We start from the raw sequence: 22,058 nt of genomic DNA, 5'->3' as shown, positions 1-22,058 counted from the left end.
CGCAGACGGCTTTATATGGCGCGGGAGGTGAGTAAAAATCGACAAACAATCTATTTCATCCGTACATGTCGGGCGCGGCTCGCGTCATTAGACGGATGATAAGTTCTGTACGAGCACACGTCGTCCTCGCTGTTCTCCACTTCCTCGATTCCGGCCTCGTTGTCAGTTGTCGGTCTCTCTGACGGCGGCGACTTTCTGTGAAAATTTCGGCGTAACTCAAAAGCCAAGTCAAACATGGGCGTGTTTCACGAGGTGTCTCGGTAAATCCGGTAAAGCCGCGAAGGCAAATTCCTGCGCGAGCGACACACGTCACGCTTTGCTTTACGCACCAACGCATGCACCATGTACGTATGTATTATATCATACAAATGGATGTGTCAACGGGTACTTGGCTGTTTCGTATATCGAACATGCGAGATTCGATTCGAGATAAAATTGTAAATCACGAAAAATAGCGCTCACGGAAGCTACTTTACGAAAAACAATTGATAATCATCAATTATTATATGGAAGCATATAATCGTTTAACAGCATCGTAGAGTGTCTAACAATTTTCATGTTTTCATGAAGGTGTCATTTGATTAGATATTAAATTTGACAAGATTTACAGGGAATTCAACAAATTCTAAATTGCGCACGCGCAACACTACACGATTCTACTACCGTGGAAGAGGTCAAAATTGTGGCCGGCATTATAGTCACCATACGTTGTCCGTATATTTGCGGGCGATATAACGTGTGCACGTTGCATACTTTAAGTGGCCAGCAGAGAAGGTGCGGCTTAGTCCGTGATTCTTCTTGGGTTCATCCTATATACAGGACGGGACTTTTCATGTGATGCTTCTCCAAGCTCTGAAATAAAACTTATGGCGTCTTATAATCCTCCCTTTAAACAACATTATCATGACGTCATAAAATCAAGATGGCAGATTGGAGAAAGCCGACCTTAAATACAATAATTTCGAAATTATATGCTTAATATTATCAGATAGATGTATTTTCTTAAGTGAATAAAAAAAAAGAATGGAAATAAATAGTCAACCGTATTGGCAATATTCACTTTAATTAAATAATAGCCCACAACGTTTCGACCATTGGTTCGAAACCAAAAAAAAAATTTCCATATATTGAAAAGTTAAGGGTCGGCTCTCCTCAATCTGTCATCTTGATTTTATGACCTTATAGGCGAGGAATGACGTAGTCGAAAATTCTTGCCACATTTCGTTCCACATTTTTATTTTTCACTTTTTTTCAGAAAAATATTTTTGTATTCTTGAAACCTGCAAAATATATCTCTGAAACTCTGATATCTATCTGATGCATGCCATAAAATCGTTCCCAAACTAAGAATAATTTTTAACAGCTGTAAAAACCGATTCTGACAGCGGAGCTATACGACTTAATATTTCTTTAACTATAACTTTAACACTGTATCATTGAACAGGACCTCCCCAGAAAGAGAGTTTCCGGTACATTTTACAGATTTACAGATGTCAAGAATACAAAAATATTATCCTGAGAAATAAGTGAAAAATGAAAATTGGGACGCAAGGATTTTATGGCTGCTACCTTGAAATGCACTCACAGTGCTGAAAGCGTCTTCTATCTTTCTTTGACATATAATGAGCAACACGGATGGAGGATGCTTTCAGCATTGTGAGCGCATTTCGGGCCGTGAGTATTTATCACAAAAAATAATGTATTACAACATTTCTTCGCGAAGAGCTGTAGATTATAAAATCTTAGTTTTTTCTATTAGCTACAACTAAGGCTGTGTTCCGTTATTCACTGCCAGTACTGAAAATCTATAGTATACGCACGATGTGAACAATAAATTTTCAGTACTGTCGTCAGTGTATTTCAGAACGCAGCCTAAAATATATGAAAACTTGTTTATTTGTAATTATGGAGACGGTATGGTACGTCCGCGGTTGCGTGCAAGCATGCTTCAAAGTAAACTATGTTCTTTGAGTATTTTATATATAGAGAGTGATAAACTAAGAACTTTGTCATTCGAAGATATTGTAACAGACTTCGCGATAAGGAAAACACGGAAACAAATGTTTTAAATAAAATTCGATCCCAATATTTTGTATCATTCGTTTGTGATGTTGCAATCTTGCAATAAATATATACGAACATATGTACATATGTACGTATTGTTATTCCTACGAGTGTATTAAACATGTTTTTTTATTGTTTACTATTTTGGGAAATATAGGGGGGCCTCTGAAAACTCATAGCATAAGGGCCAAAATCATAGATCCGACCCTGCCCGTGACGTCATAAAATCAAGATGGCAGATTGGAGAAAGCCGACCCTTAAATACAATAATTTCGAAATTATATGCTTAATATTATCAGATAGATGTAGTTTCTTAAATGAATAAAAAAAAAGATATATAAAGATTGTATAAAAAATATTCTCTTATTTAAGATACATGTATCGACAATGACGACCAGTAAGACGCGAATAAACTGCGAAGATGTCTAAATTAATCCTCGAAGTTGTAGCGCGTTAACGGCTTTTCCTTGCGAAAACAAGCGCGCAGATAATAACGTGTAATAAAAGCTGGCAAATCCAGGACTGTAAGCCAGTGATGTATATGGCCCTCGTAAACCGAAAGAATATCAAATCATTGTAGATGCTGCATATTGATAATCATCGTTGAATATTTTTGCAGCGTTAGCATTACAAGCACGTAACATTTTCAGAGAATTGCATAGAATTAGAAAAAGAGGCACGGCACACAGCTTTACGTGTTCTCGTGGATTTATTTTTACTTTGTCAATAAAGTCTCAACGTTCAACGGGTTCAAACACGTGCTGCCTATCTTTATTGAAATGACTGTAAAGCTGTTGCAGCATCTCGGTACATGCTCTTAATGTCATTTCAGAACGCAAAATTCGTACGCTTACGAAATGGCTGTGCGAAACGACCATTAAAAAAGATACGAAACATTGTCGCGTGTGCACACGTACCTTTCCATCAGGCACGTCGCGTATCTACGAGTCGCGACTTTACACACCGACGAGTGGAACGCGAGTGAAGCTTTGATGTGACCGCCATTACTGAGAATACACTCTTATCACCGCATATACAGTTATATAGTTGACAATTTAGAATCTACAAGTTCTTGGTAATGCCTGATTCACGAAAGGAGCGTTTGAACGATTTCTTGACACTTGATACTAAGATAGAGATCCGTATCTTGTGCTTCTCTTTCGTCATTTATAACGTGATGCGGTAGCAGCATCATCTTGCGAGGCTCCTTTAAAAGAATCAGGAGAAAAGGATCAGGAGAGGATACTTGATGTTATTCTTTCCGTTGGTATTCGCTACGTACGTTCAGGTCTGAAGGGTGTTTCTGAATTTAACAGCCAAGTCCCATTGACAATTTTCCTTTCGGATTACGTTATCTTGAGATCGGTGTTAGCGGTTTCTCACGACGCTGCTTGGGACCTACCTGCTAATTCGACAAGACCTGTCTTGATCGGTGCTCGTTATCTTCACGCTGCGTGCGTGTAGCGATGTCGTTTACGGTATCGTGCCTGGGTCCTAATCTATCGGTCCGGGGCCCCCCATTCCGAAAACGAGGTGGTTTCTCCTTTCTTCTCTACCACAGACGTGACAATATTTGTCGCGACCGACGACGCCCGAGGCGAGAGCAATAGCGAGGACGCGCGTTATTTGCCCTCGTAACATTCCCTGTGGGATGCCGTCTATTTGCCGAGGCTTTGTTTCCGTCAGTTTCCGTTTCCTGCGCCAACACGGCGGCTTCTCTGTGATCCATCCGGTCATACGCGCGCGGTCGCTTTCGGATATCAAGATAACGCGACTTGGAGACCCGGGACACCTCCAATTTCTGATTACGGTCGAGCATCTGAGATCCGCACGTGTGTTTGCCGACCACCGTTTCCATTGCCAACACGAGGTCGAAAAAGTTGGACAAACATAAACTTTTCGAGCCTCTGCCAGGAGCGAGAATTCACATATTGTAGGAAACCTCACACATCATGATGAAAATAGTTTTAATCCAAGGACAAGGACAATTCAATCGTAGCGGAAATGTAGTCAGATCCTGTGTCTCGTGATGACTTTGGTTTACGCGATTTATTGCCAATTATCGAATTATTATTTCTTAATCTGCCATTTAAATCTTCATTGAACTGGTAAAGATTCTACCCTGATTTACTATTTTATCCAAGTTTCTATTTCCATTTTACCACTCCTCCTCCTCCTCCTCTCTCTCTCTCTCTCTCTCTCCCCATCTTTGGTATTGCACGTTCGCGAACCTGAATCGGTGGCCGCGGCTTTAAGTTGCCGCATGCCAAGCTCGTCGGCATCGCCTTTGTTGCCAATCGCTTCTTCGTCTTCCTCCTCTTCCTCATCGTCCTCTTCTTCTTCCCTTCATCGTCGTCGATTCTCGATCGTCGTTCCCGAGGAATTTTTCCACCACTCGATCATCCAGGTGACTCGCGAGGGAGGCGATCGTCCCGTCCGGATGGGATTGTCCAATGAAGCGATACCGCGAGATCTCGATGGGCGGCGCCCGGAATCCCGGCGATGGCTCGACGGCCCGACGTATTCGTGGTGGGGCCCGGCGGGGCCCGAACGAGCTGCCTGGTGGGGGGATTGACATCGACTACTGTGCATTTCCCACGTGCCCTGGGAACCCCCGCGGCATCGTGTCAGCCCCCGCTCTTCACTTTTGCACGCTCCTTCCACCTCCACCTTCTCCCACACTATCTGCTTCTCATCGTCAGCGGCGAACGTCTCTCCTTCTGTCTGCCTGTCTGTCTCGCTTTCTTTTTCTCCTTTCTCTTTCTCTTTCTTCCCGCTTCTATTTCTCCCGGTACCTTTCTCCCCGTTCTTCTTTTCTTGCTTACCCCGATAGGTAAGCCGAGAGGAGTTTGATTTGTCGTTTCGTTTTTGCGCATGGGTGTCGGAGATACGTCTACGCGGACACACGATCAACATCATTCCGTACTGCGGTAACGCGTTCGTATAGAGAGTATAAGTAGATCGATTGTGGAACCCGCGGAGAAGAGATTCGGTGGCTCTAGCTTTTGGATACGAGCGCTACCTTTGTAGCCTTTACGGTCCGAGTTGGCTACCGCCCGCTGCGGGGGGTATCCTTTTGGAAATTTGGGCGCAGGCGGAAGGAAACGAGGCCTCAGTCATGTCAGAGCGGTATTCGAATACTTTGAGAGAGAGAAGGTAGGGGAGAGACATCGCGCGCGAGATTATACCAGAAGGGGTCTTGGCGTGGGCGAAGAGGGATGCTCTCGTCTCACGGTTACGAGGGCGGGCCCAGACACGGCGGGTCCGCCGTGGTAGGGATCGGGACTCGTGGAGCGTTGAAGAGAGGGAGCAACTTTGCGGGGACAGTTGGAGGGAGAGGAGGGCGGACGGGCACCGAGCGGGAGCTCAGGAAGCCGCGTCGACGAAGGATTTGTGAATAACAGCGCTGCTATTCGGCGACCGTGTCAGACAAGGACGCACGTAGACCCGGGACAAGGCGCGCTACCACTTCTTCCCTTCTTCGTCGGGCCTCCTCTTCATCATCGTCCTCACCTCTTCTTCTACCAATGCCCGCTCCGTCCACCCTCTTCCCTCATTTTCCTTCTTCTGCTCCCGTTCCTCCTCTGCATCCCTCTCTCCACCACCACCTCCTCCACCTCCTCCTCTTCCTCCTCCCTCGCCGCCCCGCCGCCGCCTCTTTTCTACCTCTACCATCGCAACGAGGTCGAGGAAGGAACATCCTGGACGTATACGTTTCCCGTGGAATCGAGGGAGGCTGCCTTCACACGAACGACAACTGGTGGGTATCGGTGAGTTGGTTCGGTAGGGAGGTGTCTCCCCCGATTCTCCAACCAGAAGAAGCGAGACGACGACGACGACGACGAGGACGAGGACGACGACGACCACAACGACGACGACGGTGACGACGATCAAGAGACCTTTGGCGGTTACACACTGCGTCCTACCGTCTTCTGGTGTGCCTACCTATTCGGACTACCAGTGAACCGAGCGACCAAACGGAGCTTCAGTCGACGCCGCGCACCCAAACGGTCCAGACCTGTCAGCCCGGAAGACACGCGCAGCATCTCTACGCTTTCACGAGCAACGTGTACGCGCACAGCACTGCATCTCGTAATTCAGCCGAAACGTATTTCGCGAGTTTCGTTCAACGTTCGATCAAAGTTTTTACTTTTGTCCAACTTGGGAGACCTTCCCTTACGGAAGAATATTGGACTCCAAGACGAATCTTTATCTGCACTTTTCTCATCTCCACTGAATCGGTAAGTTACAAACAAAAGAGGGAGAAAGAAAGAGAGAGAGAGAGAGAGATTTATTAATTCTAATCACGTACACAATCGTATAATTCATATTCGAGACAAAAGAAATTTTTCCACTACATCTTTTCTATTATGTCTTTGCATTCTTCACGATATCTCTTTGTGCATTGAGAATCAAGCAGGCGAGAGGAGTCCATATTCGTAATGTATCGCGAGTCTTCGAAGCAGCGATTGCCTTAAAACCAGTAGCAAGTTGCAGGGTGGTACGCGGTAGTGGTTACATTTTCATTGGTCGTCAATATTATATAAATATTCCATGAACTCTGTACGATAATTTCACGTGGGACCTCCTTTGCTAATTTTCATTCACGTTTCTAAACAGCAAACGCCATCCTTCTCTCTTTCTCTTTCGTTGTCTCTTTATAACCAAATAAATAATAATAGAACAAAATAATTTCATGTTTCACAATCATTTTCGTAATTCAAAACTTATGAGCCAAACATAAAGTAGAATAATCATAATGATTGCTTGAAATTTTATTCGCGTGCATACAGATGATTTACAGAGGGAATCAAATTTCCGATTAAAAACTAGTTCGCTGCACACATTTTCATTTAAGATGGAGATTGGTTACCTTGCAGTTGTCAAAGAGCAAGTTGTTCATGTCCATGAGATATAATAATAATTTGAATCCCTTTCACTTTCAATCTTGTTGCGCGTAACGCAGCGTCGCACAATGCATCTTTCTGAAATGGAGGAGATGCAACGGAGTAGCGTCGTCGTCTCGAGCATGCTGTAAGATCGTTGAGCAAATCAAAGCAGATCCATCACGAAGCTACCATTTTTCTTTGAGCGAGGCGCGAGACGCGAGGCCGCGTGATAGGAAATATCTCTCGTAAGAAACGCCCTTGCGTGATCTGGGGGGGTTCCCCGCGCCCGCTAGCATCGCGGGCGTTCGACGTCTAACAGCAGAGGGAGGGTGTGGTCCCACTTGGTGGACTTCTCCGGTTGTTCGGTAGCGACTGGCCGAAAACCGGTAGTCGGCGGTAGGGCGGTGCACAGTAGCAACTCTTCTTTGGTTGGCTACCGGCTTTCTCGCTGTGGCGAGCGAACGGACGAGGGCTACCGCTCCTTCCTTTATTCCTCCATACACGCGAGAACGAGTGCACGCACTCGAGTCGGGCTTCTTGGTTGGTCGTTCTCCGTTCTTCTTCGATTGGCTCCTTGTTCCACGCACTCCGCCCTTCGTATCGTAACTTGGAGCGCGAGAATAAAAGGTACTCGCGATTGTCGTCGACGCGAACCACGACAAAAACGAAGACGATACTGCAGAGCGTTGAACATTCTTTAGCCGTCTTGGTCTTCTCGCGAAGAAGCCAACACGTGCGCTTAGCATTAATTAAGTGACAAAATTTGGTCCGTTGACCGAGTTGGTACAATTTTCTAACAAAACCATCTTTCAAAGGCTGCCGTAAATGGTATACCAGTAACAGCTGCAAGATATTTGCAAAATTTTGTCAAATCCATTTGTCCGCTCAAATAGATTTCTTGGCCGTTATTGAAAATCCAATTGTCGGTCACCTGATTAAAATGTAATCATTTTTTAGTTAGTTTTTTAGTTAGTACCACCAAATACTAACACTGTAAAATTTATATATATATATATATGTGTATATTGTGTGCATGACATTTATTTTAATTGCTTACCAAATCGCACGCGATTCTGCTCACGAGGCGCGCGAAAGGAAGCCCGACTCGATTATCGCACTGAATTATTCCATTTTATGCATGATACAATAAAATTCACTTTCGCGCAGCTTCGCATCGCATATCAAAAACGCTTCTTCATCTATTAGCAAATCTCCTTCTAGCATGGCGCATTCGTAAATGCGGACGCGTGCGTGCGCGAGCGCGCCTCTACATATATCACATTAGCATACATTATCATACATTATCATATATTAAACGAAAATATTCGATCACGCAAACTCGGTAAGTAAACATGGTAGCTGTTCGCTTTCTTGTGATACACGCGACGTGGACGAATAGGACGAATATCGCGTTCGATACTGCTTCGCATCGATCAGAAATCTTATGCTCGACAGCATTGTCAGAAGAGAAGATTGTCGGCACCTCACATCTCTTGTTCCGTAACTGTTATTTCGATCACAGTCGAATTCAGCAGGCTTACCGTTTATCAGAGAGATAGGATCATTTATCATCGCCTTCAAGATTATTTGCACGTCCTCATCGGCATCGCGTGCAATATAAACCTGAGCGTTTACACGGCTAATGTCGTTTTCCTCGGCACCCAACTCATTAACGCACAACTCATTAACTTTGCTTCACGCAAAGTGAGAACCTGTTTCTTCCACATGTTTCCGTCTCGAGTAATACAGGCGTATATCTGCGACCTCGTAATTCTTTGACAAGATTGCCACGTAGTGGTAGCTGATGTATCGTTCATTTCAACGGGCATACATCAGTATCTCGCGAGGAGAACAGCTAATATCAGCTCGCGACTCGGCAGCAAAATAACTAAATTTAGAAACATCTTTTATAGCCGATTAGTAGCCAGAGTCCATCCTCCGCGCATAAACACTCGTCTTTCCATTTTTCTCTTTTTCCCCTATTCTTGTATTCTTCTTCTATCCGATGAATTTCCATTTTCGAACATGGAGCAGAGTACCATGGTCTCGACTGCTTGCTTGCGTGGCGAATAATCCCATCAAGGTCTGAATCAGCTTCGGACAAGGAGCAGACAGACAGAGAGACAGACAGAGAGAGAGAGAGAGAGAAAGGCGTGATGTTTCTCCGGAGAAGGAGTTGTCTTTTTTACGGAACGGTGGTGTCGCACGTAATGCGCAGTTCCGATTAGGCTCCACCGCCCGTTAGCCACGCTAACCAACCGGGCTACGCCCAGGCACGCTTATTACTCATTCGGACACGCCGCTTTATCCGAGCGTGCGCCGTGTGCTTAATGCGAGCCGGTAGCGACTGGCCGAGGCTCCCGTATGATGGCTTCGCCGCGATTCAATCCCGCGGGCTACTTTTCAAATACACTTGCCCATCGATTCTGATCTCTCATTCATATTTGACTGATCGTTCTTACGTTCTTGCGAGAAATTCTCTGCACTAACTTTGCACATCGTAATTAACACGCGATGTATGACGATCAATATCTTTCTGCATTTTATCGCGATAGCCATAATCCGTTTTGAGATGCACGACGACTGGAACAAGTGAGCAATAAAATAAATTTCATTTTTAATAGACGAAAATCCGTGACGTTAATGGAATTCGCTTACATCAGACCTTGAAATTATTTCCAAAATTTAAGAGACATTTCAAGGGTATCCATGTCGAAAATTATGAGAATTATTCAAAGCAGATATGAGAAAGTTGCTCGGAGGATTATTCGATATCTAGGTTTTACTACGACGGTTTCAAAAGTATTTTTACGCATGTCTCGATGATACGTGTTCAACGTGCAAAGATGATGGAAGAGATAACTCATCAAAGTAATTATTCTTTATCTGCTCTATTTTATGAGCAGTAGTACTTTGCTCAAGTTCTATCTAAAGAAAATAGTCAACCCATCGGTCGTATTAAAGTCGCATAATGGACAATTTGTTATTTTCACAGTTCCCCTCGGAACAGTCGGTCGCGAGCTCGGAAAATTTCATGACTTGTGTGGCGCCGAATGGCAAACGTAAAGATTACAGATCGTATTTGCGGCGTACATTTAGCGCTAATAGCGGCTGCTCCTACTTTCTCGTTTATCTCGAACGTACAGAACGTATGTCACAGGAATGAAACTTGAAGAGTGCTGCATCCACAATGAAATATATCCGGAGGATACACATTTACTGGCATTAATACATACTAATACATTTATTGGAATTAATGGTTTGAATTGCTCATTTTATTCGTAGAAACAAGACGTATATCGGTCACTCTTCACAGCGAAGATTATCGCACTTGGAATCAGTAAGTTCTCTATTCTATTGGAGACTCGATCTCGCGGAATCAATTGTAAGCCAACTCGTTTCAAAGTTATCCTCTAGACAAGAGTACTTTCTTGCATCGTCTGAAGCGTGTGTGACCCCAATAAAATATCACACGAATAATTCGAAGCAAGGCATTCCGCGAGGCGCGATTCCTTTGCATGCGCCTGTTCACCTCCACCTACGCGCGCGTGCGCGAACGCTTCACCAGGAATGCAAAATACTTCAGAAGTTGCTTCAACGTTACTAACCCGTCGTCCGTAGATCGGCGTTTCGCGTAAATATCGTCGGATACGGGTAGTCTCTCGCGACTCGGACGATCCCTTGAGATTCCCTCAGGCGCGCGAGTCAGATCGGAGAAATCATCGATTTCTGTGCTCTTTGCAGGCGGTGATACGAGGCGATCCTCTACGAGGCGACGTGGTACAAGCAGTGATCTCACTCCCAGGAGTCAGCTCGAGACTAGCTTTGCGCGGGAGGAGAAGAGCGAGTCGAGAAACGACAGATTCAAGAGAGACAGATAAGGAGAGAGGACGTACGAAGCGTCCGCAAGCGAAACGAAGAGAGAGAGAGAGAGAAAGAGAGACAGACAGAGTGACGGAGCATACTGAGAAAGGAGACAGAGAGAGATAGAACGAGTGGTGGGAGTGACTGCGGGCGTTAGCGAGAGAGAGCGAGAGAGGCGGGAGGTAGAGGGAAAGGAGAGACAGAGACTCGACCAAGAGAAGGAGCGGTGGGAATTTATAAGGATGTTCGCGATAATGCCGATGGAGACAGAGGGGCACGGCAGGGAGTTCGGCCGGCGGCAGAAGATGCGCGCCAAGTGCACGGTAGAGTTCGTCTGCAAGTACTGCCAGCGGCGTTTCACGAAGCCCTACAACCTCATGATCCACGAGCGCAGCCATAAGGACGACGTGACCTTCACCTGCGAGGTCTGCGGAAAGTCCTTCAAGCGGCAGGACAACCTCAAGCAACACAGGTACACCGTCACATTTCGTTTTTCCCGTTTTTTTTTCTTTTTTTCCCTTAATTTTACTTGACAGTTTAATTTTTTATTGTTTTGTTTTTCTAAAAGTACTTTTATTTTTATGCGCGCTCGCACGGGACACGTATACGCGATCCGATCCATGATCAATCGCCGCGATCTTCGGGAGGAATACTACTCTTCGGGGGGTCTCTCTTACTGGAGACCGTCCGAGTATGGCGTCGCGCATGTGAAAGAGAGACTCGCGACGCACCTGACGTTATAGATATCGGCAATGTTCCTGTACGGAATATCGCGGCAACCGATCGTGTATCAGACGTCAGTGCGTGACTCTCACTTGAAAGAAACTGCACTCGAAAAGCACCAGAGACGTTTTCGTGTTCATGCTCGTTGTGTCCCGCTCTTCGTCGCTACGCGCGCGACAGCACGCTGCTCATCGGAGAACGATCAGTCTTGGTTCGTAGATTGCGTCATCGGCTGTTACATATACATATCCCATTACATATACAGGGTGTTTCGGAAGGTTCGGCTCAACTTTCTATGTAATGTGTCAATGGGATAGAGTACGTGGAAAAATTTCTACAAACCTATGTCGAAAAGTGCTACATTAAAGAGTTACCAGCATTCGAGTAATCACCACTCGGGGAATCGTTCGCTCGGATACATAATTCTCAATTATCGTTTACGCTTTGATTTGCAAAATTGATAGAAACATGGGACAAGCTTTGGGAATCTATCTAAAATGCATTTGCCGCAATTTCTAACATGCAATAACTAACATTTCAGAGAGTATGGCAGCCATTAGTGCGAATAAGACGAATAAGAGTCTCCACTCTTGTCGAAGAAAAAGCTTTAAGAAAATTAACTGCTGTAACTACTGTAACAACGACAATGCCCGTATAGTCGACACGTATAAACAATAACTGTCAATGAGAGTTATGTGGTTTTGACTAAGCGATATTCCGATCAACGAATTGCGAGAACTACGACATTTCACTGGTGATGACTCTTCGTGACTCTTTGAACGCTTATAACTTTTTAAGTATTTTTGGAAATGGGTTCATACAGACTTCTTACTCGATCCCATTAATATACTTGGTGTTAGTGAACCGGTCCCGTTATTCTAAACGCTACTGTAAAACACGCTCGGCAACGTGTTATAGCAATTTTCCGATGCGCGTCCGCAAAGGGTTACGATCGATGGAAGCATCTCGGAAACCGGTCGGGTCACCGGTTCGACCTTTCGCAAAGTCGAGAGACAAAAAGGATGTTCAGCCGAAGCCACTACTTCATTTTGTGACTCACTTTACGAACTCATAATTTGGCGACTCTTTCATCAGTTCGTCTCGTCGTTGAGCAGCTCGCCGTTTGAAGCGACAAAGTTGCGAGACACTAACAAACGGTCAAATACAAAAGTTAATTTTATGTGGTAAAATGAAGAATAAAATATTATCATTACATGGAAACGTCTCACACGTATACGTGGCATTTCAGTGTAACCGTTAGATAATCTTCGCGCACTCGCGCAAAACGTTCCATGCGTTGTATGGGAAGGAAAATGCACGGTTGAGAGAGAGAGAAAGAGATTCACATAAGTAATCGTTCAGGAAACCTGTATAATTAGTTCGGTATACCCGTGTCCGATGATTCTTCCTCATGTTCCGATGAAAATAGAATCGGCTAGTCAATAGAAAAGTGTTAAAACGCGTCAACTATCGCTAAAGCGGTCACGGTGTTGGCCTCGAGAAGGTCAAAACCATTGGTTCGGCCTCCTTCGGCCGCTACCGCGTTGACCTTTCACATCAATAGCCTTGTAATGTTGCAACGTGTCACCTTCACCCGCCTCCCGGCGGATAGAGGCGAGGATCAGGAGAGAGAAGAGATCCGCGCGAAGATCCGCGAACTTTGCACTCCTTCTCTCGCCTACGGGCGCGAGTCGTTCGAGTCGGCGAGTCGGTCGCGGTACGCGCGAGCCCGTAGGATCGGCCTGACCCATAAATCAGCCTGAAATAATGCTGCCCCCGCATGGAACGTGTGTGCGCGAGCGCGTTTGAACGAGCGAGCGATAAAATAAATCTTCAATACTGGTGGATACTAATGGATACCTTGTATGTAACGGCGGTGGTCTTGTTTTCTGTTCTGTTGTAGATGTGGGTGGCGGTGAGCGGGAGCTCTGAACCTCCTGCACCTTGACACATACACAAAATTGCACATATCAACAACATGAACAACAACAGCAACAACATCAACAACAACAACAACAACAATAATAACAACAACAACAGATTACAAGTACAATTACCTATTACAACCACAAATTACAACCACGCACTCTCATTTGATCACCCGAGCACTTTTTCCCGATCGCGACAAAAGTGCGATCAACGACTCTGTACCGCCACCACAGAAAGCCTCCCGGCATGCGTATACTTTTTCTTCTTCTTGTACTTTTTCGTCTTCTCTTTTACTTCTTCTTCTTCTTCCTCCGTATCTGGTTATTCCGCTACTTCGTCTCTTCACTGTGTCTGCGACTTTTACTACCCTCACTACGACTTCTTCATCGTCGGCTATCTCTTATACTAACACACGGCTCGTACGGGTCCCACGCTCTAACGAGGCGGCGGGAAATGATTGATAGATAGGAAGAGAATTTTAAAGAGTGAGAGAGAGGGGAGGCAGCGAGGGGTTCTCCCAGGAAGTGTACTTTCCTCATCTTCCGATTTCGACCATCTCTGTTCCAGGAGCATACACTCTGTTCCCTACAAGGGCTCCAACGGCTACTCAAATGGCTATTCAAATGGCTACTCTAGGTATTAGAAGCCATCCGGCCAACTACTATCCTAACTCCCGTAGACACGCGTTTCTCTTTCTCTGTCGAATGTTCTAACTACCAACCAGATTCTTTCCCGACGTCCCTCCTCTGTTAGAACGATCCGACGATGGGTTGAATCTCGCAAGAGACAAACGTCACGTTTGTCGTCAATCGCAAAGGGAACCGCGCGAAACCTCCATTGATTTTTGTCACCACCTTGCCTAATCACCTTGCCTATCACCTACCCTCGCGCTTAGTTTGTCCTGCTTTTTGGATTTGTTTTGCTTCTGTATTCATCCTCCTCTATTCCGAGCCTACACCCAGACGTCAGCCACATCAGAGGAACCTTCGATTCAACACGAAGCACTATTGCAGAGCCGAGTACAATCTGGAATACTGGAAGCGATTTGGGAATACAACGATATAGCGATGATCGTAATAATCTCAAGTCAAGTTTTTCGTAAACTTTGTCAAATCACTCGACGTGATAAATCACCGACTTAAGTGAATAGTTTTGTGAAAAATGCCCAAAAAGCGATTAAATGCCTTTTAAATTTCTCGTCAAGATACGATCAGATGTATAGTACAGTTAGGTATCGTCTGCACAATTCGAAAATGCCCAATTAGGATGCGGAACAATGTCAGTTTATATTTTGTCTGGAATCTGTCAACGTATTCGATCTTGAGTATTCCAGTTGGAGATTCGGTAAGAGCGTTTCACAGCGGACGATAAAATTGTGTCAGTGAAAATTTGCCGAAACCGATGACATGTTGGATCTTTCTATCGTGAGCGTGAGCCTTCCAGAACCAACGAACTTGAAGAAAGATTCAAGAGAGACAAGAAGAGGATGATTCGTCTGGAAATCGATCGAACGAAGAGAACCGAAACATCGCAAGATCCATTTTCTCCCGCGCATTTTTTCATAGCGGAAGCTATCACGTTATTCCTCGCAAGCTCCTCGGGCTAACATCCTAAATTGGACTACGTAATAGCCTACTAGCTCCACCGAGAATGCCGGTCCGAAGATGCTGTTCGCTTCTTCGCGTGCTACTGTGAACCACGCCCAGGCCCGGAGCGACGTCTTCCTGACCTACCATCTGGCAATCAGCCGCGGAGTTATTCGACTTCCTCTTTAGAAAATCCATATAATTTCGCGACGATACCAGTGCGAGTCACACGGCGGAGATCTCGCAAGCGAGCGGGATTGTCGCGAAGACATGACCAGGCAACCTTGGAGCCACGTGGTAGACAAGGTAGGCCCGCGCTGGTACCACTGACGCAAATACCAGTCAACTGAGATCGATTTCCAGTGGGTGAACCTTTGGCGAGATGTCTCTTCGATTCCGGTCGAGAGACGCGACGTCTCTCCACTCAAGTGGAATAAAGATCGCCTGTTCAGCATCGATCGTATCTTTCGTCATTATCGTTCTTTCTTTGTACCATTCGGTCTTTTATTTATGTTGCGTGAACCGCGCAAATACAGTTATAAAGTACTCGAAATCTAAACGGGAAAAAAATCGCACACGATGAAATAATCGCCGTTACTCGTTACGGTGTAGGTAGGTGACGCCGTGGATTCCCTCTTGCTTTCCGAACGAGACATGCGAGAGCAATTTAAACCTGCGAGTACCAAGCGCACGCGAAAGCGCGTGCGGCGAGCGGAAATGTAATCGTTGTTTTCGTTGAGTTTATACATATGACAGAAATATTCATTATTTTCAGAAAAGACGGTAGGAATGGACAAGATGTTTAATAAGTCATAACAAATTCTTAACGTATCTTTTCTTCTTTTATTGCTGGAAATCGTTCTGTTTTTTCAGAACAATATCGTAATGTATCTTTGTACAATATACCACGTTGTATTCCTACCTTCTGTTCTTAATGTCTTTCCTGCAACGTAATATTTGATGCTACACATCTCTACTATGCAAAGAGATACAATCAGTCTTGTTCTAATCAGGGTAATGAACCGTTGCTCTTTTCATTCTGATCGTTCTTTCACTCGGGTATTACTCGAGTTCGTCGTGATACATTGTAAAGAATATGTGTGTATTACTTTGTATTAAATTTAATATATTTTATTACATATTTTCCAAACTGTACATTAAAAGAAGGGAAAACGTTTGGACTTGTACGTTAATGAAGTTTAAGAAATTTGCGTATGGCTGTTTCTAATATATATATATACATATATACATATTCTCGTAATTTTCTTCGATACTTGAATGTTCTTTACTTTAACTTACAAGAGCAAAATGTTTGCAACTAATGTGAGTACGAGACAATGTGAGTTTTTGCTATGGCATCTCGAGGATATCGAGAACTGCTATTTAGCTGATTCGCGCAAGTTGATGCAACGGATTTTACGTAAAAAGGTTTATAGCTTCTCGGGAGCAGACAGAATTTTATCTTACTTCCTAACTTTATTTTGATTCCCTTTTAGAGAAAAACGAGACCGCGGTCGTACTTTGTACATAGCTTAGATGCGTATCGCTGCGTCTTTAAAATTATTATTATTATTATTATTATTATTATATTAATTATTATTTTACAAATGTTATCAAAATAGCGTCTTAGTCATTCTGTATTGTAGCCGCCGATAGTGTAGAGCTGCATTGCGTCGTACGGTATAAGATAGGAGCGATAATAATATTATTTTATATTAATATTAAAATTATTATATTATGATATATATTATTACCATGATGTGTATCGATATCTATGCATGTATCGCTAGCTTTACACAAACGAGACAGCGCACGATCAGCCCGATTCACGTTCTTTGTTCCCCAAGAGAAATGAGACGATGTGCGCATTATGGCTTCACGTGTGCTTTTCGTAAATTGCATTGTACCAATGGAAAAATTCCACTTTACCGGACTATAAATAAATCCGCCAAGTTTTGAAACGCTATTGTCGGCTTTGTTTCCATCAATCCAAATCTCCTCTGACACGTTAAGACAAGATTATTACGTCGCATGGTTAGAGAATCTCCTCCGGCACTTGTTTAAACAATTTTGTAATCTCAAGAATACGTAGTAAAATCTTACGTAGTAAGATCTTACTTAGTAAGCTTGATTCGCTTTAATTTAAGAAGATTCCCAAGTCTATCTCAGAACACAATATCATCACTTCCTCGAGTACGCGCTACGTATAATGCGACTATCGTAATATTCTGAACAATTATTCGACCATAACAATCGCGATTGATTTGCAATTAATTTGTATCTTGTTTGAGGTGCAAGACGCATGATGACTCAATAGCAGAATCGTTGTCGGGATAGTTCATTCTTGGAGATGACTCGGAAACGGTTGTTACGCAAATCACAACGAATTAAGCAGCGAGTAAACAAGGCAAAGAGGACAAGATGGAGAAGAGTAGATCCTGATCAAGACGGATCTTCCGCAGGTAGCGAAATACTGGACCATATGAAAACATTCATTCTATCATGACACGCAACAAAATCAACCGATGATTAACCGATGACCCAATTGTTGTGAGAGATAGTAGATGCATTACAGGAGCGGATATGATGCTTTAATAAGTTATTAAACATTAAAAAATTTCCATTACATTATTAACGGAATATCGTTTTTCGCGGATAGTATTGAAGCCGTTTGAATACACAGTTAGAGAGTCGTCTTGGAGGATTCTTTTATTCACGTATCCCGTATCGCATTGTGCAACGAGCTTAAGGAGTTTGAAGCTGTATTCCACGAGCGAATAAGATTGCACGCGGAGTATCCTGTTCACTTTATGTTGTGGCTGGAAGCTGCTCTCACCTCCCGGGGCAAAAGTCGTGAGCTGAATGTCATGGTGATTGAATACGACCCACTGATGTGGTTCCCGAGATGTACAGACAGCGCTATTGGTTTTCCGCAGAGCCTTTTCAATATTTCGTAAAGTTTGTTCGTAATTGTCTTAACTGCAAATTCGACGAAAATTCAATAATCTGTTCTGATGAGATGTTCTGGTCCCAACCGACGTATGCTGGCGTGCGCCAATTGTGCATGTTCTAACTAACGTTGAACGTTTCTTTTACAAAGAATTTCTTCTGGATTACATTAACGTTAACGCATCACTTTGTTCGTACCTTAAGTATTTGACAAAATGCCCACATAGCTTTAACGCACCGTTTGCGGCATTTTTTCCAGTGGCATTTCATGGAATTGATTTGCACCCGCGCCTTTGATCGTCGTTACTCGTACGTCTGAACCAGACTTACATACAAGCAGATACGCAACTAGATACAAAGTCGCTTCGCGTACGAATGCGTTTCCACACACTCGGTTATGGGCGTGTGTTAAGCTAGCGGGCAGAAGCTTCCCATGGAACTCTCACCTCCGCGGGCGGAAAGTGAACTTCGAAGCGGCCGAAGACAGCAGTCGTGGCAGTCGCGATCGCCGCTATCCTCCGTGGCCGCGATCCTTTTTCGGGTGAAAGGTTGGCGAAAAACGCCAACGCCGACAGCTACTACTACAGTAGCTCCAATGCTCCACGGATTCTGCTTCCATTGCAGAAGAGATTACATTTTTTCAATATTTTCTTTTATAAGCGTAATAAAAGTGATAATACTATGACACGAGGAGCATGGTCACAGACAACACGCGAAGAAAGAATAAGATAGGAACGTGCCAATTGAAACGTCGATTACGCTATTGCTCGATTACGTATTATACGATAGCGCTGCGTAATGACAATGATAATTATACAGGAAAAGCGACAATATCAGTCGCACGTATACATTTCTCAAGGACTGAACGCGACGAACACGGGTCTAAACTTTTTCCCTTTCGCGACGAGACTAGAAACGTTCGATGAAACGAGCCTAGTGCACGGTTAATCGGATAAAAGTGATGAGAGAAAGAGAGAGAGACGAGGTCGTCTAGATGAATACAGGTACACGTATAATTACGTTTACGATATGAAACGTTATTAAACATATATAGAATCGCGAATTGAAAAAAGATATGCAGGTATACGCGAGAGGATAATCAAAGACGGTTACGTGTGAAAGCAAGTGCAATTGTGAGTAGTAGCAAAAGGTGAATTCCTAAAGGTTAAGAGGGTTACTATCGCTAAATCATTATCTGAAACGCGAATAAAGAGCGGTGGATGAGATTAAAATCGTAAGATGTGAAAGTCGCACGCGTACAATAATAATAATAATAATGCCACAAGCGCGTTTCACGAGGGAAAGAAATGAGGAGTATAGACAGATGTCATAAATGTGACGTTTCTTTTCATTTAAAGGTGGACGCATTGGACCGTGAGGAAGATATCGCTAGCGTCAATGGAAAATGGACAGATTCGACGGATTTACGGGGGAATGAAAAAGGCCGACTCACGGAGGTGAGGTGGAAGAGACAGAAAAAGGCGGATACGCGCAGGGTTATCGCGTTGCTAGCAGTAGGATAGTACGAAGCATCTAAAGGTTACTACCGCATCATCGCCACGTCAAACTACCAGCTAGATTAGTCCCCCTTGGGCGAGCACGAGGTGTGTTTTGCCCGAGCAGGAGACTCCGTCTCTGTCAGACTCGCTCTCGTATACGTTTCGCGACGCGCGGTAAGCGTCTATATTGCTAGGCGGTAGGTTGGTAGGTAGGTAGGTCGGTTGGTCGCTCGGTAGATATATTAAACGATCCAGTCCTCCCGTGCCCTGCTCCCTCCTTGCTCGATCGCACTCGTATATACACGCACACATACTTACACATTCTGTAGCTCTCGCTCTCGCTCTTTCTCTCTTGTCGCTGTTACTCTTCGCTGGCGCGGCTTCTAAGATCTGTGGGAGCGCCTTTCACCTAATTGTTGGCACAATATGTGAAGACGAAGCCACCACGGTTCCCATCGACTTCTGGAGATGATACTCCGACTCGTGGCGCCTGGTGAGACACAGTCGCTATCCAGACTCGAGAGGTCGATCGGGATCGCCTGCAACCGGAGGGGATTAGGCGATGCTACAAGTAGTAGGTAGGATGATAGCGCGTAAGAGGTCATCTCTCGCGAACGGCAACGTGAAGCTCTTACGGTTTAGCGATACGTACAGTCTTGCCAATGATCTTTGTGTAGTCCGTTTGCTGTGAACGTTTGCAACATTGCACAATTTTAGGCAATTGATTGCGTACATGTATATACGTTTGTGCGTACTTGTCATGTAATGTTGCGAATCATCCAATTAAAACTACAAAAATTAGAAATCCTTTTTACCTAACGAAGAAGTGACACACGTTAAGCCGAGAATTCAAAAAGCTCTTGTTCTCGGCTATCATGAGGGTATAGAGATTCATGTGACATTCGATTTCTTTCGATCTCGTACTCGAATCAATTCGCTGATGCTTCATTCCACGTTCGGATCAGAAACGAGAAATAAGACGGGTAAAAATGGCAGTGTTCTCACGCGACGTGGCCTGCAGTGGCCGCGATCTGAGCGATCTTGAGCGCGAAAACGATACTCCTCCACACCGAGTGCTGCCCACGAGGAGGAAGAGCCGCGACGGAACGGCAGTGGTGTCGTCCGCCATGACGACGACAACGACGACGACGACCGACTCTTCCGTTGTCCCCCTTCGGCGATTCGCCACGATCTATAAATTACGAGACAAGAGCCACCTCCGCCGACGCGAGCGAGGTCCCGTTGTGACTCACACCGGTGACCGGAGTTTGCGCGCGCGCGCGCGCGAGAGAGTACGAGCACCACGGTGCGCTGCGCCGCGCCGAAGAAAAAGAGGTTGCACTGCGCGGCGCGCTGCCGCTGTTGCTGCTGCTACGCGGGATTCAACAATAACGATTATTTATGCCGGCGGTGTATCGACGGTGACGTTTTAACGTTTCTTCCCCACCGCGAGACGAACGGTCCGTGCGATTGGTCCCCGTGCAGCTAGCGAGTTACGGACTTACGGCACGTGGGGAAATTACGGGCTCCATTCGTCCAATTAATTCTAGGTGACGAACCGAACCTGTTACGATCACTTCCGTCCGTGCGTAAGAGCGGTTTAACGATCTCCAATCGTAACGATGGTACTTGAAAATCTGAAAGTCAAAAATGACGATGATGGAAATTTAACTTTGGAAAGTTGTTAATAATGTTGCATTACACAAGAGGGTGTCGAGGTTCAGTCTTGTCAGTTCCTCTCATCCTAGTCCTTTCTCTTTCCCGACCGCCCACGCACGAGTATCCACATATGTTGAAAAAATCTACACGGACGTAAAGTCACGCGCTACTTTCTTGCCACAGCGATTATTCGACTTTCAAGATCATGACATCCCTGCGCTACTTGTACTGCATCGTACCGATGTACCGATAATGTTTGACAAATTTAAAAACTGTCTGTAATAATTCCATTGGTAAGATACTCTAATTTTCCCAAGATGCCAATTCCAGAAGAGGTAACCAACCATTCCGGATTAGGAGAGACTGTCTGGATACCGTCGGGGGCTCGGCCGTTCAATCGCTACGAAGAGAGACGGATCCCGCAAGAAACGCGACATCGATAAATCTGCAATAGTGCGGACAGATTCGGCGCGCTATCCGCAGCAGTGATCTGGCCTCGTCATCGGGGAATGTGGGAGCGTCGCGAGCGATCATCTCGGGCGAGAAGGGAAGATCGGTGACAGTTGGTCGAAAGAGTGTCACAAACGAGCGTGAGTTTATCACGCGCTATCCTTCGCCTCTTCCCTGTCTTGACTTGGCATGACGACCAATTTGTGTCGCCAACACCTCTTTCTGCGAAATTGCTTATCAATTAAATGTAACACAGCTGTGTCACATGACACAACTGTAGATAATGACGAACGATTATCTCTATAGAGAGATGGAAATATTCTACATAGTAGGGTAAGTAGTAGAGAACAATGGAGACACTTTGAGAAACTTCTCCTTTCTGGAGAAAAAAAGAAAAAAAAACGAAGAAGCGTCTCCCGCACGTATGACTCAGAGGTATTTGGGTT

The 22,058-nt window shown here is 44.8% G+C and overlaps 1 protein-coding gene across 2 annotated transcripts; it reads left to right on the top strand.

Moving 5' to 3' along the window:
* The first annotated feature begins 4,656 nt into the window (after positions 1 to 4,656).
* On the top strand, positions 4,657 to 20,296 carry LOC105280713 (protein drumstick). Of its 2 annotated transcripts, XM_011341438.3 has the most exons (4): positions 4,657 to 6,305; positions 10,698 to 11,289; positions 14,037 to 19,008; positions 19,363 to 20,296. In XM_011341438.3, exons 2-3 carry the CDS (start codon positions 11,060 to 11,062, stop codon positions 14,110 to 14,112), a joined length of 306 nt encoding a protein of 101 aa, XP_011339740.1. In that variant the 5' UTR covers positions 4,657 to 6,305; positions 10,698 to 11,059; the 3' UTR covers positions 14,113 to 19,008; positions 19,363 to 20,296. The 2 variants fall into 2 exon arrangements, with proteins under 2 accessions (XP_011339740.1, XP_011339741.1); XM_011341439.3 differs by lacking the exons at positions 14,037 to 19,008; positions 19,363 to 20,296 and adding an exon at positions 13,444 to 13,530.
* The last annotated feature ends 1,762 nt before the right edge of the window (positions 20,297 to 22,058 follow it).

This window comes from Ooceraea biroi, chromosome 8 (genome assembly GCF_003672135.1).
Source record: "Ooceraea biroi isolate clonal line C1 chromosome 8, Obir_v5.4, whole genome shotgun sequence".
NCBI lineage: Eukaryota > Metazoa > Arthropoda > Insecta > Hymenoptera > Formicidae > Ooceraea > Ooceraea biroi.
Note: the sequence above shows the minus strand (reverse complement) of the source record. Positions and strands in the feature narration are given on the sequence as shown.